Source organism: Aptenodytes forsteri, unplaced genomic scaffold, assembly GCF_000699145.1.
Source record: "Aptenodytes forsteri isolate BGI_AS27 unplaced genomic scaffold, ASM69914v1 Scaffold112, whole genome shotgun sequence".
NCBI classification, from domain to species: domain Eukaryota; kingdom Metazoa; phylum Chordata; class Aves; order Sphenisciformes; family Spheniscidae; genus Aptenodytes; species Aptenodytes forsteri.
The window spans coordinates 1,980,200-1,995,555 of NW_008794883.1; the positions used below are offsets into that span (position 1 = coordinate 1,980,200).

The 15,356-nt window shown below is 44.0% G+C and overlaps 1 protein-coding gene across 1 annotated transcript in view; it reads left to right on the forward strand.

The window, feature by feature from the left end:
• Positions 1-15,356, forward strand: part of TCF4 (transcription factor 4) — a 252,246-nt gene that overhangs the window by 120,846 nt on the left and 116,044 nt on the right. The window contains exon 6 of the mRNA XM_019470871.1: positions 7,191-7,255. Coding sequence (XP_019326416.1) covers positions 7,191-7,255 — 65 coding nt within the window. The remainder of the gene's footprint in view (positions 1-7,190; positions 7,256-15,356) is intronic.

Sequence of the window (15,356 nt, forward strand, 5' to 3'; positions counted from 1 at the left end):
TTAGGGCAATTATGGAAAAATTTCTTCACCAAAAAGGTTGGAACAGGCTGCCCAGGGAAGTGGTGGAGTCGCCATCCCTGGGGGTATTTAAAAGACGTGTAGATGTGGTGCTCGGACATGGTTAGTGGTGGTGGACTTGGCAGTGCTAGGTTAACGGTTGGACGTGATGATCTTAAAGGTCTTTTCCAACGATTCTATGATTATATTCTATGATATTCTGTCTTCACATTCATATTCTTACAGTTTCAAGTATAGTTTTACCACAGCTATTTTGTTTTAAAAGCACGCAAACAGAGAAATCACATACTGCCCTGTAATAGATGCTATTATTTGGTAGATTACAGAAATAGATTGAGCAATTTGCCTCAGTCTTTTGGTTTGGGTCCAATATTTCATGAACCGAGATCAGTGACAAAAAAATTGGTCTGGTATTTTCATGGAGTAACTGAATATGCATAGAAGGGAACGTGAAGCTTGGGGCGGGCAGCACTGGGGTCGGTCCCTTCCCTGCGCTTGAAGCCATCAGCCCTGCGGGGGGCATTGGGGCAAAGCTTGCGGGCAGCACCACGTGGGATACCCTTCAGCAGGCAGCACAGCCATTCCCATCAACATATATATATATGTATGTATGTATAGACATAGGCACATGTACATAGCATGTGTGTGTAAGGAAGTAGTTTGGCCTTTGGGGAGTTTGGGAGTTAACCTTGCCTGTTTAAGCTTAAGCTCTAGACCAGCAAGGTGGGACAGTGGTGAAGTACCACTTTTGCTCTGAATTTCCTTGCTTTAGGTTGTTCAAGTCAGCTCTGTAGCTTTATTTTAGTATAGGTTTTAGGATTTAATTTCCTTTGCATTTTGATGGAACTGTTTAAAAAAAAAAAATCTCCCTTTGTAATGGTACTTGCTCTGGCATCATAACGTCTCTTTAAGAACCATTACTGTTTACTGCACATCAATGTAAGTGCAAAAATCCTCTTTCATGTCAAAAAGATCTCTTTCCCCTAGCATTGCACTACATTTTGGGGTGTGATGCCATTCAAATTATTGGGATTAATACCTTCCCTTACCTTTGTATCTAGTTTTTGGACCTTCCCTGGATCAGATGCCGTGTCACTTGTGCTATTTTGTGAATGTTATTGCACAAACTTTGCTTAAAATCTATCAGATTTCTTTCTTATTGTCTGTACTTCACATATAGCACAAAGCAGAAATAGCTCATTAACATGATACTTCCATTACCATCGGATGAGATTCTTTGTGATGTAAAATACGCTGTTCAAAACCTCACTGAAATAAATAGGGTATTTTGACTGTATATCCTACACCGGTGAGTGCACTACTGTTGGAGAAGTATGTATAGATAACCGAGGTCAAGCCCGAGTTAGTGACTTAGCCGAGCTAAGCAACTCTCTCTGCTGTTTAAACGTTGGAAGAGAAGTAGCAGCCGGATGCCCAGTGTCAGCAGCCACTGCTCGGACCCGCTTGTCCCCCCCAGTCCATGGGGACGATGCCTACCGAACCTTTTCAGCGCGGGCCCCACGCCTCACCTTTCCCCGCAGCCCGAGCACAAGGGCCGCTTGTTCCCCTGCCAGCTCCCTGCCTGCGGCTGCCCCGGGGCTGCGCCCGCGCCCCCCGCCCCCCCCCCCGGGGGGCGGCCGGCAGGGGGGGGGGACGTCCGGGAAGGACCAGTCCCTTGCTTAGCTGCTAGGAAAAGCTAGCTGTCACACAAAGGGGACAAGCCTCAAGCCAACTGTTAGCCCTGGTGCCAGGGAAGGCGTTCGGGTTTGCATCCTTCAATTAGGAGCCCAAAAAATTTCATTTAATACTACAAGCATTTTCCTTTTTATTTTTCCTTTTTTTTTTCTTTTAAAGAACAGAGTATTGAAAAGTTCTGAAAAAATAAAGAAGGAAAAGCTAGCTGTCACACAAAGGGGACAAGCCTCAAGCCAACTGTTAGCCCTGGTGCCAGGGAAGGCGTTCGGGTTTGCATCCTTCAATTAGGAGCCCAAAAAATTTCATTTAATACTACAAGCATTTTCCTTTTTATTTTTCCTTTTTTTTTTCTTTTAAAGAACAGAGTATTGAAAAGTTCTGAAAAAATAAAGAAGCTACCTGCTGGCTCCTCTGATGAAAACATGGGCAGGCTTTTTTTTCTGACAAGGGCAAAAGATAGCAAGGCCTGGGAGGCTGTCCATGGGGGGCACAGGGTATATACATTCCTCCGAGAGTGAGGTGCTTATAGGTATGGGATATATAAGTGTACAATAACTTGTTTATTTCAGTGAGGTTTTTCCTCAGATAATTTATAATTCTATACAAATTTTAGCTTGATTCCTCTGCTGAAATGAGTTGGGTTTTCAAATCTCTGAGGCAAAAAAAAAAATAGTACTGAATAATCTGTCTGTCCCTGTCAAAAGTTACTGTGCAGAGCTGGTCCTCGTGTCAGGCAGGGCCGGTGTTCGGAGACCTTCACTCACACTAGTGAGCACTGAGAGGAGTCCTGCACTCGCTCCCTGGAGTGCTCGAACCCTCTCTTTCTCGTGCAACCAAACTTAAACAAGCACAAGAAAATTTTGAATGCAAGAACTATAGATTAAGGCAGAAGTAAACTGTTTCATGGTCCTCATAACAATGCAAATAAACCCTGCTACGGCTGATAACATGTATGTGTTCATTATATACAGACAAACGTGGAACGATGAAGTTCAGCACATTCTTCAGTTGCTCAGAACTTTTTCCCAAATATGTTTGCAGCGCTCTGTTCCTCGTGTCTGGTCTGACTTCGACACTGAATTCTCCTGTAACTTGTCATTCTCTGTAGGGGAATCAATCGGGCTCCCTTCAGGATGCATTTGAGATGTTGGACATCAGAGGGAACGATCGTTAATTTTCAAAAATGCTAGAAATGCAGTAATAAAATAAGAAATAGGTTTAAGCAAAATTGCAGACCTGAACAGACTGAAATTTGCAGCCATTAAAATTCCAATCCCTCATACAATTATATTTTTTTTTTTCCCCCCAGACAGGTTTCCCTTCTTCAGTCTAACCAAGAACTAAACCCCAAATGTAGGGCAGCGGAAACCTGAATTAGCACTCATCTCTCAAAAAATATGTCAAACATGAAATCAATGTAAACATTGAATTGAAGTCATTTATAGAAATAGCTTCACTTCCTTTTCTCTGCAGATGGAAAGAGTTGCCTCATGCCTCTCATTCTGCCTACCAGAAAAAAACCAAGGTGCCCTATCTCCCAGGGCAGGGGAAAAGAGAGTGGGGAATCAGATGACTTGCATTTGTGCTTTGGAAGTTGCTTAAATTTTCTACTTAATTTGATTAATTTTTCAAAGTGCACCATGGAAAGGCAAGTGGCTTCTTTATTGATCAGTTGGCAATCCTGTGCTGCTTTTATTTTCTGCAGTTAAACAAAAATGCAAACAAAATATTTACGAAGCAATCGTTTTAGTTTAGTGAAGGTAAGCAGTATTTTTTTCTAGAGGTATGTAGAAAGCAGAGACTTAAGATTCAGTGTTTGTCAGAAAACAGGAGCTGCGTGTAGTTCTTTCTTTGTCTGTCCTTTGATTGGCATGCATTGTGTCAATTAATTGAAAATATATATATATATTTACACACACGCTAAGTTATTGCCTCTGATAATAATGGAGATGCTTTTTCTGCCTTACCTAAAGAACAAGTGCATACTTGAAAGTTATTCACCAGCCTTTGTAGGTCAACTTCTTCCATGGAGCTTTGTTTCAATTGTCAGATCATAAAGCCACGGAAGGGTATAGATCGTGTTGCATGTTCGGAGTGCTGGTAACAAATGGCACATTTTAGCATTTGGTCCTCTAGGTAGGAAAAATTAATCAGATGTCTGACAAGATTTGTTATTCGTCTGTATTTCAGGCTCCTTTTTTTTTTTTTTTCCTTTTTTTTTTTTCCTGGCTTACAACAAATATTACTAACGGGTACTTTTAGGTTTTAAAATATGGACAACAGTACTCCATGCAGTAAAAGACTTGAACGATTAATGCTACCCTTATGCCTCTTTTGAGTAGTTTTAGCCATGGGGCTTGGCACTGCCACCATTGTCTTTGTGCCAAAAAATATCCGCAGCGGCTGCCGCATTCTAGTACTAGAGGGTTGTCTCGAAAATTCCGCAGTGAATGCGTCGGGTGTCTACATCGCTGTAGACGCTCTTTCTTTTTTAAAACATTTAAAAAAAAAAAAGGAGAGAGAATCTTTAGCTCTTGCAAACCTCAGAAAACGCACAGTACAGGCTGGGGTGTTCAAGTGACTGAAAATGATGCATAATGTACAGTAAACGTAGAAATTCAGGAGAAGCTTTTGTATTTGTGAGCACAAATAGTTGCTTAAAGAGCCTACTCTTGCATATTATCAGCACTCTTGCAAATTTTATTATCTGAAACAAATGTGCCAGTGAATTTTAAGCAGAAAATCAACATCAAGACTGTAGCTAATTTTAAATGGACAGTTTATACAAAAGATATTCCCCCCCCCCAAATGAAGTGTCATTACAAAAAGTATGATAATTTCATAATTGCAGTTGATAGTGAAAATGTACGTATGTATATATTTTTAACGGTTTCTTGACTTTTTCACAAATTTCGGTTATTTGTTCTTAATCGAGAAGGCAGATTTCTAGCTGTATGTGGGAACAACAACAACAACAAAAAAATGTAATAAAGTTAAAGGCTTACACTATCAGAATGAAATGTGTTCACTCATGATCTCCAAAGCTATCTGTTTGGTGGTAAAAGTGGATGCTATAGATGAAATCTTTACAAGGAGCATAATCCTAAAAAAAAAAAAAAAGTCAATCTCCTGCTGGCTGCTGTGCCGCTTTGGTACCTCACAGACTTCGACAGAGTCCTGGACGAGTGCCCATTGATGTCATGGAAACACTCAAATTACTGAGAATGATTCATGTCTATGCTGTTCTCTTATCCTCCCCCACACAAATAGAAGTAGATTTTAACCCTGACAACTTGTAATTTGCAGTGGGTTTATTTTTGTATCTGGATAAATATTTTTTAACAACTGAAATTAAGATGAGGCTGCCTGTGTCTGATACGATAGAAAAGAAGATTACCGATACCCAGGCAGCAGCGAGAAGCGCGTTCAAAGTACCTTGTGTCGCTGCTTGAACTTGGTTCCCCTCAACCCTATTTTTCTGTTTGGGATTTTTTTTTTCCCCCCCGTCCTCACCGCTTGCTATTTGCATCGACGTTCTGGCCCTCTTGGGGTGATGGGAAGTAGCACATGTAACTCCAGGCGTGCCAGCAAGACATTTTGTTTTCAGATCTCGGCATTGGACGACTCGGGGATTCACGATTAAAATTTCATTGTCTTTTCAATCTTGAATTATTTCTGCAAAGGCTTCCAGTACTCCAAACCTGAGGGGGGCTATGGAGTGGGTGATCCATCATTTTTGTATAACCAGATACAAGTGCTTTCAAAAGTTATTACGTGTGCCAATGTCCTATGAATTGCAAATAAATTTTGGGGGTTCCCGTGTATAAGTAACTACTTTATGTGGTGGAAAACAACAAAACCAAAAACAATCGAGAAACAAAAGCAAGCTACAGAGTCTTAAATTATTATGGGGAGAAAGATGAGTGGTTTGGAATAAAAAAATCACAACAGTCAAACTTTATCAATAATACCTCTAAATGGCACTCAAACCTACTAGCTGCATATTAAAGGAAAGGCTTGTGGGCTCAGTCAGAATGTGGCCACACCATATTGGGAATGATTAAAATTAACTCCATCATCCTTTGTCTAACGATCTGCCTCACCATGGGTTCTTTATGAAATCTGGATCGCGTGGGGAAACCTGAGGGGACGTGCCAGCTAGGGACCCCTCATCCGCTGCCTGCCTTGCTTGGGCCCCTGGAATTTGTGAGGTCGGTGGATATTGTCATTATTGTGATCTGATACTTCCAAATGCAGTTAAAGGATGTTTTTTAATGGCTTCGGTAGGTGTATCAGCACAGTGGCTTTATCTCGGTGGCGCAGGGTTTGGTGTAGGGCTGTCACCACATCTCTCGTACGTGGGGGTATGCAGCCGCGTGAACCTGGCTTCTAGGTGCAGAGGTGTCCCCGGCATTGCTGGGCGTTGCACACAGAGATAAACTGAGCATCTGGTCCCTAGTAACTGGTACTGTGTGTTGTGGGTTTTATGTCCCAGCCTATAATAAAAACTTTAATTTTATGAGTGATTTTTACTGTGTTCCTGGATGTTTTGTTAGATAATACCTCCCCCCCTCCCGTGATTATCCTCACCATAAGGGTGGTCTTTTAGTGTCAATATGTTTTGTATCAGCCCTCTTGACTGCTCTTTGTCTCCGGAGCACGTGGTGCAGTGCTGCTCAGCCATGACTTAATGCTTTGCAGAAACCACCTCTTCCCTTCTTGATTTCGCTCGAGTCTGGCCATTCAAACCTGAAAGAACCTTTATTTTCCTTTGTAAATATGGCATAACTGTAACCGGTACTGCAAGTCAGGCTGTTGGATCTGAGTGTTAAAGGCTTCCTGGGAAAAAAGGAAAAAAAAAAAAAGTACTTAGGGCTGGCAGAGAGTCTCGGCAGTCATTGGGCCCCCGTTCAAGTCCCAGCGCCGCTGGGGCAGCCCCAATGTTGGTAGCGAATGGCAAATTCCCAATCAGTGTCTCTTTCCCAGGTGTAAATTCCATCATCACCTTGATCATGGGGGAATTTGCTCCTGGGGAAGAGAGCGGGGAGCGGCATCCCCAGCAGCTCCTGGGCGAAGCTGGCCGTCCGGAGAGCCGGTGAGGGACTCGCCATGCCCCCCGCGCGGTGGTGGGACAGGTAGGGTGCCTGGGTGCTCAGCCCCCGAGCCAGAGGGGAGGCACGCAGGAGGTCTGCTCACACCTTCAGCCAGCCGGTGGAAGCCCGTTAAATCCCGGTTCCAGGCAGCGTGTGGAGCGGCGCAGCTGAGATTAGGAAGTTTATTTCACATCACCATCCTCAGCGTGAAAAAGTGTTAATCCCTTTCTGTTGCCTACATGCGTTACGCAGTCAGCAGTGCCTATTTTACATATGTAAACAGCACTAGGAAAATGTGGTGAACATCATCTAAAACGCTTGGAGAAGCTATATATATCTGTTTATATCTGTTATACATCTATTTTTTTTTTTTTTTGTTAACAGGTAAAACAGAAAGGGGTTCATACTCATCATATGGAAGAGATTCGAATTTACAGGGTTGCCACCAGGTAAGTGAAAGTCTGCTCAGCAGAGGGGTTGTGATAAATACTCTGATGAATGAGGTTTGCTTCTTAAAGTTGTACATCTTGGGGATAGGCTCCGTCATAAACGGCGATGGCTGCAGATGTGCATTTCTCAGAAACGGGCTCTATTTGCAAATGCAGGTTTTAAAGCTCCTGCCTGAGCTTTTCTAGCCAGGATACAGTTACTGGAGACTATGAGTACTTGGGTTGACCTAATACCGCCCTAGTCAGAGCTGCTGTGAACTATTGATTATTGTCCCTTGCAACAATGCCGCACTGTTCAGCATGTCAGGTCTTCCCAACAGCACAACTTCAGAAATTACAGAAGTGGAAACACACCGCAGAGCTTGTGTCAGCCCCGAGCTTTGGATGGCTACTGCAATAAATTATAGTTTTCATAGAATCTGTATGATGTTGTGTGAAAACAAGGTTGTATTGAGGGATAAAAATGTCTGTGAAAATATGATTTGTTGTCCCTTTTTGTTTCTGAATTGTTTTTGGCTGGAAGTCAAGGCCAGCAGGCTAACAGCAAAGCCGTCTCAAGGGAAGCATGCGTGAGCTAGAAAAATAAGAGTAGTTTAATTAAATAATAAAATGCCAATGTAATACAAAGGTATAGCATGTGTGTGTGTGTGCCGCTCTGCGCTTTGCATTTGCATACTTTTAATTCTCCAGAGAAAGTCTGAGTCTAAAAATACTATCAATAGTCAAAAGTCTGTGCTTTGTTTCAAGACAATTGATTTTTTTTAAAAGACCCTTTCTTTTTAATTTCAGTAGCAATATTAATTGTGTGTTTAAATTCATTTTGTTCTTGAAGAGTGCTAGGCTTCCTTTCCTTTTCTAAGTGCAGTAGCTTTGCACTTTGGAAAACTATTGAAAGAATTTAATAGCCTTCTTAATATTCAAAGCTTTATACCATTCAAATCTGCCAGGGGGAAAAAAAAGCAACCAACAAAAAACCAGCCAAAATGCATATTATTTCCCTATAGGAAAGGGAAATACTTGATCCCTTCTTTCGTTTCGTATGTCCGTGTTCTTTTTTTTTTTTTTTTTTTTTTTTTTTTCTGCCAGGGGAAAAAAAAGCAACCAACAAAAAACCAGCCAAAATGCATATTATTTCCCTATAGGAAAGGGAAATACTTGATCCCTTCTTTCCTTTCGTATGTCCGTGTTCTTTAATAATGAGAGGAAACAGCCTATTCTTACGGGTTTTTTTTTGTTTTTGTTGGGGTTTTTTTTGAAACATTTAGTGTAGAAAAATGAAACCATTTGAGCAATTAAACAGAAATGTCTGTTCGCAGTGCGCACGTGTATGCCATCAGGAGTGTCTGGAGGCTGGGGCTGTGCTCTCGGCCGGCTGTCGCGGCGTGCCCCTTCCCTCCGCAGCCCTGCGTGTGCCGGGGCGCATCCCGGCCCCTGTGCCTGGATGGACTCCCGCGGGCGGACAGACGGACGGACGGGCGCAGCCGTCGGGCGCAGGGGAAGCATCCCGGGAACGCGAGCGGCGGCGGGGGCAGGGAGCTGGGCCGTGAGCCCCGCGCCCCTGCTGCAAAGCTGTGGGCTCTCGCGCGGGGCCCTGCCTGCGGGTCTGGTTTCGGAGGTGGAGGCAGGGTTGGGGCAGGCTGGGGGAGCCGGCGGCTGGCGGCAGCTTCCCCACGCAGGTGGCGATGGGGCCCCTTCCGCTGGCCGGCGCGGAGCTGCTCTGCTTTGCCCCCTCTGCTAACAGGGCCGGCGTGAGCCCGGAGGGAGGTGAGGTTTGCTCCGCTGCCGGAGGGGCCCCTGCGCTTGCCAGTCGTCGTCCGCATTGTTTGAGTTTTGGGGACGTTTCCTGTGCGAAGTTTTGCATGCTGAGCGTGGACTGGGAGAGGCGACAAGGGGAGGCTGCTTTGCCTTCCTTAAAGCACATGTTTAATTCCATGTGGAACAAACTGAAAGGATACAGAGCTGCTCACTGGTGAAGGTTTACAAGCCAAGCCTTGAAAGTAAACTTAGTGAGGCACTGAATGTTCACATACGTAACTCTTTAGCGAGTCGATAAGCGACTTACTGATTTCACTTGCAATAACCAGCACAGATAAGTGCAGAAGATCACATGTGTAACCCTACCCTCACCTGATCCAAAACAATCTGCAGTCGCTCTTAATTAATTTTAGGAGCTATTTCTAGCTAGTTCTCTTTGCTTTAAAATCTTTGTATGCTTTTGCTTTCTATTTTTAGGAGGTAGCAGGATGTGTTTGTGTCCCCAGTGCTTGCACAGCGTTGGGGATGTTGTCCTCAGTGTGTAGTAGCACCCATCCAAGGGTGAGACCCGTCTCCTCTGCAGCTCCAGCCTCCTGGAGATCCCGCTCTGCTGCTCTCTTGGGTCTGCTCTGGTTTCCCATTTCACCTGAAAAAGTACCTTTGCTGCGTTTTGCTTTTAGTTTTTCTTTCAGTCTTACTGTGTTCGAATGATCTCGTGATACTGCAAGTAAGTTAGAAATTGTTTCCAAGTTCGAAATGGCATTACACCTAAATAAATTATATGGTCTATATATGCCTTGTGCGTGGAGCCTTAATGCGACTCGTACTGCGGCCTCTTTGTGCACACCCATATCTGTGAATATCTGCAGGATACAGATGTGTATTTTCCTTAACTTGGGAGTAAAAAGTTAATCTTGGAAACTAAGGGCAGAGGTGCAGCTGTAGGTTTGAGAAGACAGTTTGCCATAAACAGGTAATTTTTTCTTAAGCATCCTCAGCTTTATGTCCCAGCCAAAGCGAGGTGGCATTTTGCACAGGCTCTCGGGGGTAGTGGAGAGGGACCTGGTTCCAGATATCCCCGGTGTCAAATGATACGGAAATGACTTGGTGTGATGTTACTGCAGCATCACCGCACCTGCGGTGCTGGGAGCCGGGAGGGGTTGGGGCAGCTCAGATCAGTCCCGTGGGGACGGCTGGCGGGAACTGTGGGCCCCCACCCAGCCCTGCTCGTGCCATGCCACCGCCTGGCTTGGCCTCCCTCGGCCAAGTGACAGATCAGCAAACAGCTGAAACCCCTCGTGGGGAACTGCCGGGTAATTGCCATAACGAGGACGGTTGCCTGCAGAAACAGGCAGCACGGTTTTTGCCTCGTCTTTTCATGCAGCCCCAACCACCTGCAGTAGAAGTCCACACGCTGCTCCTGCTCGCCAGACTTCTCTTCTGGTCCAGAACGCAGGAGAGGACAAACCTGAAGGTGCCAATGAGCTCCAGCCTTTCGGCGAGCTCCTTCGTATCGCGTGAAAAAGAGGATAAGCCCCAACGGGCAGTGCAAACCGGGGAGATGCTGAGCACCGCAGCGCCGCTGCCTGTCCTCTGTGCTGGGGAATACGGTCTGTCAAGATACCGGACAAAAAGCCAACATTTATTCCAGTAAACAAGCCAATGACTGTGGTTGTAGTATGAGAGTTAATGCATTTTTTTCCCTGAATGATAGCATTGAGTAATTATTTTTTACACTTTGGTGGACCAATTCTGGAGTTTCCTCAGAATTCAGTTGGTACAGACATGGTCAGCTCTCTGCATGGATCCTTGATAGTATCTACGTGGCAGCGCCCTGTGGCTGTGTAGGGTCAATGAACTGATGGAGAAAACCCTACCTACCCACTCTCCTTTTCTGTGGAGAAAGAATTCATGAAAATTTGAGGAATATTAGGAGGATATTACAAAAAGAGTGCAAATAATAAAAATTCTAATCCATGGAATAGGGTCTTTCTTTCTACCATACGCATCCACTTTCTTGAAGTGTAATGGAAAAGTGGGTGAAGCAGATGACCAGTGCCCAGACAGGAAGGAGAAAAAATATTTCTAAAACAAGAATCTCTCAAATTCCTGAAAGGTACAGAAGGAATAATGCTTAATGCCGAGGCTGGACCATCTGTTGTCTGTTCTCCAGGCTGCAGAACTATCAGGACCCACCAAATTATTAACCATTATGAACCTTCAGGCTTAAAAGAAAATTAAAAGCTACAAGCCTATTGCAAGATTTCTAGGATCTGCTTTCACACGTATTGAGAAAGTTTAGCTTATCTAGACAGAAGATATTGAAGAAAACTCGGTGAATTCCAAAGGAAATATTGGTGGTGATATTGCGGATCGTTGAGAATCCCCTGAAGCCTTGGGTTATCCAAGGGACTGGAGTAGCGGCAGTAGCTGTGTGAGCTCCTTTTTCCTAAACCCAGGAGGAGCGTGCAGATTTTGTTGATTTCTGAAAGGTAAATTGCTACCTCCAGATGTGATGCATTGCTCTCTGTAGATGAGTTCCTGGAACAATTAAGGAAAACTAAATACCTAACGATATTGAACTTGCTACCTATTAATCTTCTGGTAGGAAAAAAACCAACAACCTCTCTTCACACAAATAGCAGCAATGATCTGAGGTTTCATCCCCGCGCTGTTTTCACACCAATGAGAGAAGAGGTCAGATACACAGCAACCCATTTACTTCGAGATGATTTTTATTTCCGAGCCTAGGGCCCAATTGGGCTTTCACTGAAAACCACAGCAAATACAACACTGATTACAGTGGGAATGGAAGAAAGCTCATCTTGGGAACTATTTAATTCCATTAGAGAGAAGTCATCTAAGAAACATGTACCGAAGTTGTTGTCAAGACACTTTTGAAACACTGGCTTCATTGAAGTTAATGACAGAAATCTCATTTCATTCAGTGAAGTCAGGATTTTGCATGTTGTCTTAATTCTGTGCTACTTACCATTTCCCCAAAGATCGATTTTTTTTATATTGTGCTGGTTTTGGGGGGGATTAGCAAGGCAATAGTAGTAGTAAAAAAAAGCGTACCTACTTGATTTCTCTAACTTTGTTCTGGTTTCCTGTATTAGTCTGTATTATTGGTTGGGTACTCTGGTCGTAAGTAAGGGTCTGCACGTGGTAATGAAGAGCAATGCATCTGCTTCTTCATTCAAAGAGCTTCATGTAAATCAGCACTGTGAAGAGGTAAAGGCAGAAAGAGCTGGAAGAAATTATTTGGCAGGTAGAACTGAGCATCAGCCGCTTGGCTGCCTCAGCGGTTGCAGGGCAGGGGCTGCTGCAAGGGTGTGCCCGAGCGTCGCGGTGGGAGCAGGGAGACGCTCCAGAGGAAATGTGAGCCGGAGGCTCAGCCTGTGTAAGTCACCGTGCCTCGGTTTCCCACCGACAGCTAAAAATGAGGGGCTGTGTTAATTCTACAGTGTATATAAAACACTGGTATTCCTTAGTGCAAGAGGATCTGGATACACAAAATACTGTTATTAGACTAATGGTAACGTGTGCTGCTTACAGTAGTGTGGTTCCACTAATCGGTTAATAGTCGGTGAGACCGACTTTGAGTAATCCAGAGCTAGTGAGCTTTTCTGAGCAATAGTTAATTCAAAAAAGCAATGAATAAAGAGAACTGTAAAATGAGCTTGATGGCCAGAAAACATACACCATAGATTTCCAAGGCAACGCATGAGATTGTATGTGGGAATAAATTAGACAGTCCTTTGAAAATTTGGATTATGCCTTTTTGGCAAATGCATAGTAACAGATACTTAGCTTTTAAGGTGTTTTAACTTGAAGCAAAATTCCCAAATCCTAAGGTGACTTGTTTTTACTACTAAGTCTTTTAGAAAGTGAGTCTAAATGTTGGTTTTGGATGTACTGATTTACTTCATGTTCAAGAAATACTCTCGGAGGCCAGTTGGAACCATCCCACTGTTAAAAGCTGACTCTGGAATGAAGTGTTAAGGTAAAAGCTAGTGGAGTTGTACAAGCTCAGCCAGCCTTTTTTTTTTTTTTTTTTTAAAAACACAACTGCTACCAAAATATAATAAACTTTATCCAGATTGAGGTCATATCTGCTAGCCTTCAGCTTGATTCAAGATACCATGGTAAAGAGAAAGGCCAACTACCAGAATGACATAGGCATGATGTTTAACTTTGTTTTTATTGCAGCTTCAGTTCAAACAAGCAGCATTAGAGGCTGCAACAAAATGGCTCCTTCGTGCATTTACAATGCCGTAAGCATCCGAGGGCAGTCCGCCCAAACCTGCAGCAGCCCTGTGGCTTTCCAGGATTTCCTGAGGGACCGTATCGGTAGCAATTTATTCAAGGAATCCAGATGAGAAAGGAGTAGGCTCTGAGATCCTGAGAAGTCAGAGTCCAGACTGGCAGGACAGTGTTTCTGCAGAGACCACCTCTGCACCGTAACACGTGTATCATTTAACTTGCCTCTTCTCTGTCTTCCTTTCAGTACTTTTTCTGACTCCTCTCTTCCTCCTTGCTTTCCTGTGCTCCCTTCTCTGACTCCAAAACCTCCACCCCACCCCGTCCCTCTGGAAGCAGTGGTGCGGGTTTCCAGGAGGCTTATGATCAAGGGCACAGCAGGCTGCCGTGGCAAATGAATGTGCCAGTTCTGGACTGAGGTTTCTAGAAACTCATTTAAAAGTTCGTGCAGACCCAACTGGAGTTCAGCCTTCTTGTAGCTGCTAATGTTTTCCTGTATCCTCTCCCATCGGATCTGACTCCAAATATTTGTTGGACATTGCAGTCTCCTTACAGACGCTACACGCTCTTTCCTGATGTCCCTCCTCCTGTGTGGTCGTGGATCCTCTCTCCTTTACCTCCGACTCTTACTCCCCTGTCCCTCTGTGATGGGTGAGAGGAGCCTTTGGCATGTGATGGGGCCTGTGGCCCCCTCTCCATTCAGCTGGGACAGCCAAGGTGCTTTTTCAGGTTTTCTTATTAGATGCACGTGGCATTTTATGCTCTGTGTGTCATAGCTCGCTCCAAGGGGAGAAGTCATTGGCTTTTTCTCCTTGAGCAGGTGGTCGCGTGGCCAGCACGCTCCCTGCTTCCCTCCTGTCCCATCCCTTTCTGTCCCCCACCTACAATAGCAGGCTGAATGTTTCCCATGGAGGAAGGCAAGGAAAGCCTTGGATTTTAATTTTTGAATGTTTGTGGCTCAGTGAGCGTAGTGGAGGGAGGACACGACATACCTTTGACAGAGATTTTGTATAGAAGTAACAGAAATATCGCTGGAAAACTTGAAAGAGTGTAATGGAAATGAAAGACTCAGGTGGCTTCTGCAGCAAGTGCATATGGATTAACTCAGCCCAGCTGCCCGTGCCCGCCTGTCTGTGTGTCCAGTAAGGCTGTAAATCCTTGCATAACGCTGCTGTTCTCATGCTGAGAAGGGAATGGACAGAAATAGCTATTGCCCATTTTCTTTTTTCTTCCAGAAGTGCTGGGACTTCCTTTTTCTGCTGTGAATTATTGAATTGTTGCAACATCTCTAATTATATGAAGAGGAGTTCAGCAAAGACAGAAGGGAAAAAAAAAGCAGGAGGGATTATCTTTTTATCTGATATGTACTTTTAAAAGGTCCTTCTTCAGCGCTTCATTCAGCATGAGATTGAGACTAATGCATATTCTGAAATCAGGCTTCTGATTTAAGCTGCTGAAGAATAACTATTACAAAAATAACTCTGGTAGCATCGCACAGGGGCCTCCTGCATCTCAGAGACCTCACCAGTGAACGCACGAGTGCTGCCCTGTGCATTCAAATGCTCTTGGTTTTCTTGAATTTGATCAGCAACACGTTCTTCAATATCTTGCAGAGCACTGTGGGGGTTTGCTTTCTTTTTACCTTTTTTGTGCGCTGCCCACCTTTTCATAGTAAACAATAAAAAAGACGGTATCATGACTGCAGACGGGGAAGGTGTGAACCGAGGTGGTGTGTGTGTGTGTCTGCGCACGGAGCTGCTGCGCGCTGAACTGCTTCTAATTTGTACTTTGTTCATGAATGTCAGGGCAAAGAATCTTTCCGTTTTATTGGTATTGTATACAATAAGTTATTAAATTTCATCTCTGTAATACACCTGCAGTAAAATAACAAAACATTACTGCACTTAAGGAACATGTGTGTGTGTTGCAGTGTTCCACCCCTCCCTTCCAAACAGCTGCTTACGGATTTCAAGATCCATTGTATATATTCCCTAGAGCCCACCTCTAATAATCGAGACACATCTGCCATTGCAGTATTATAGGCATATGTAGTTTTATTGAAAACTATACCTGTATATAAAAA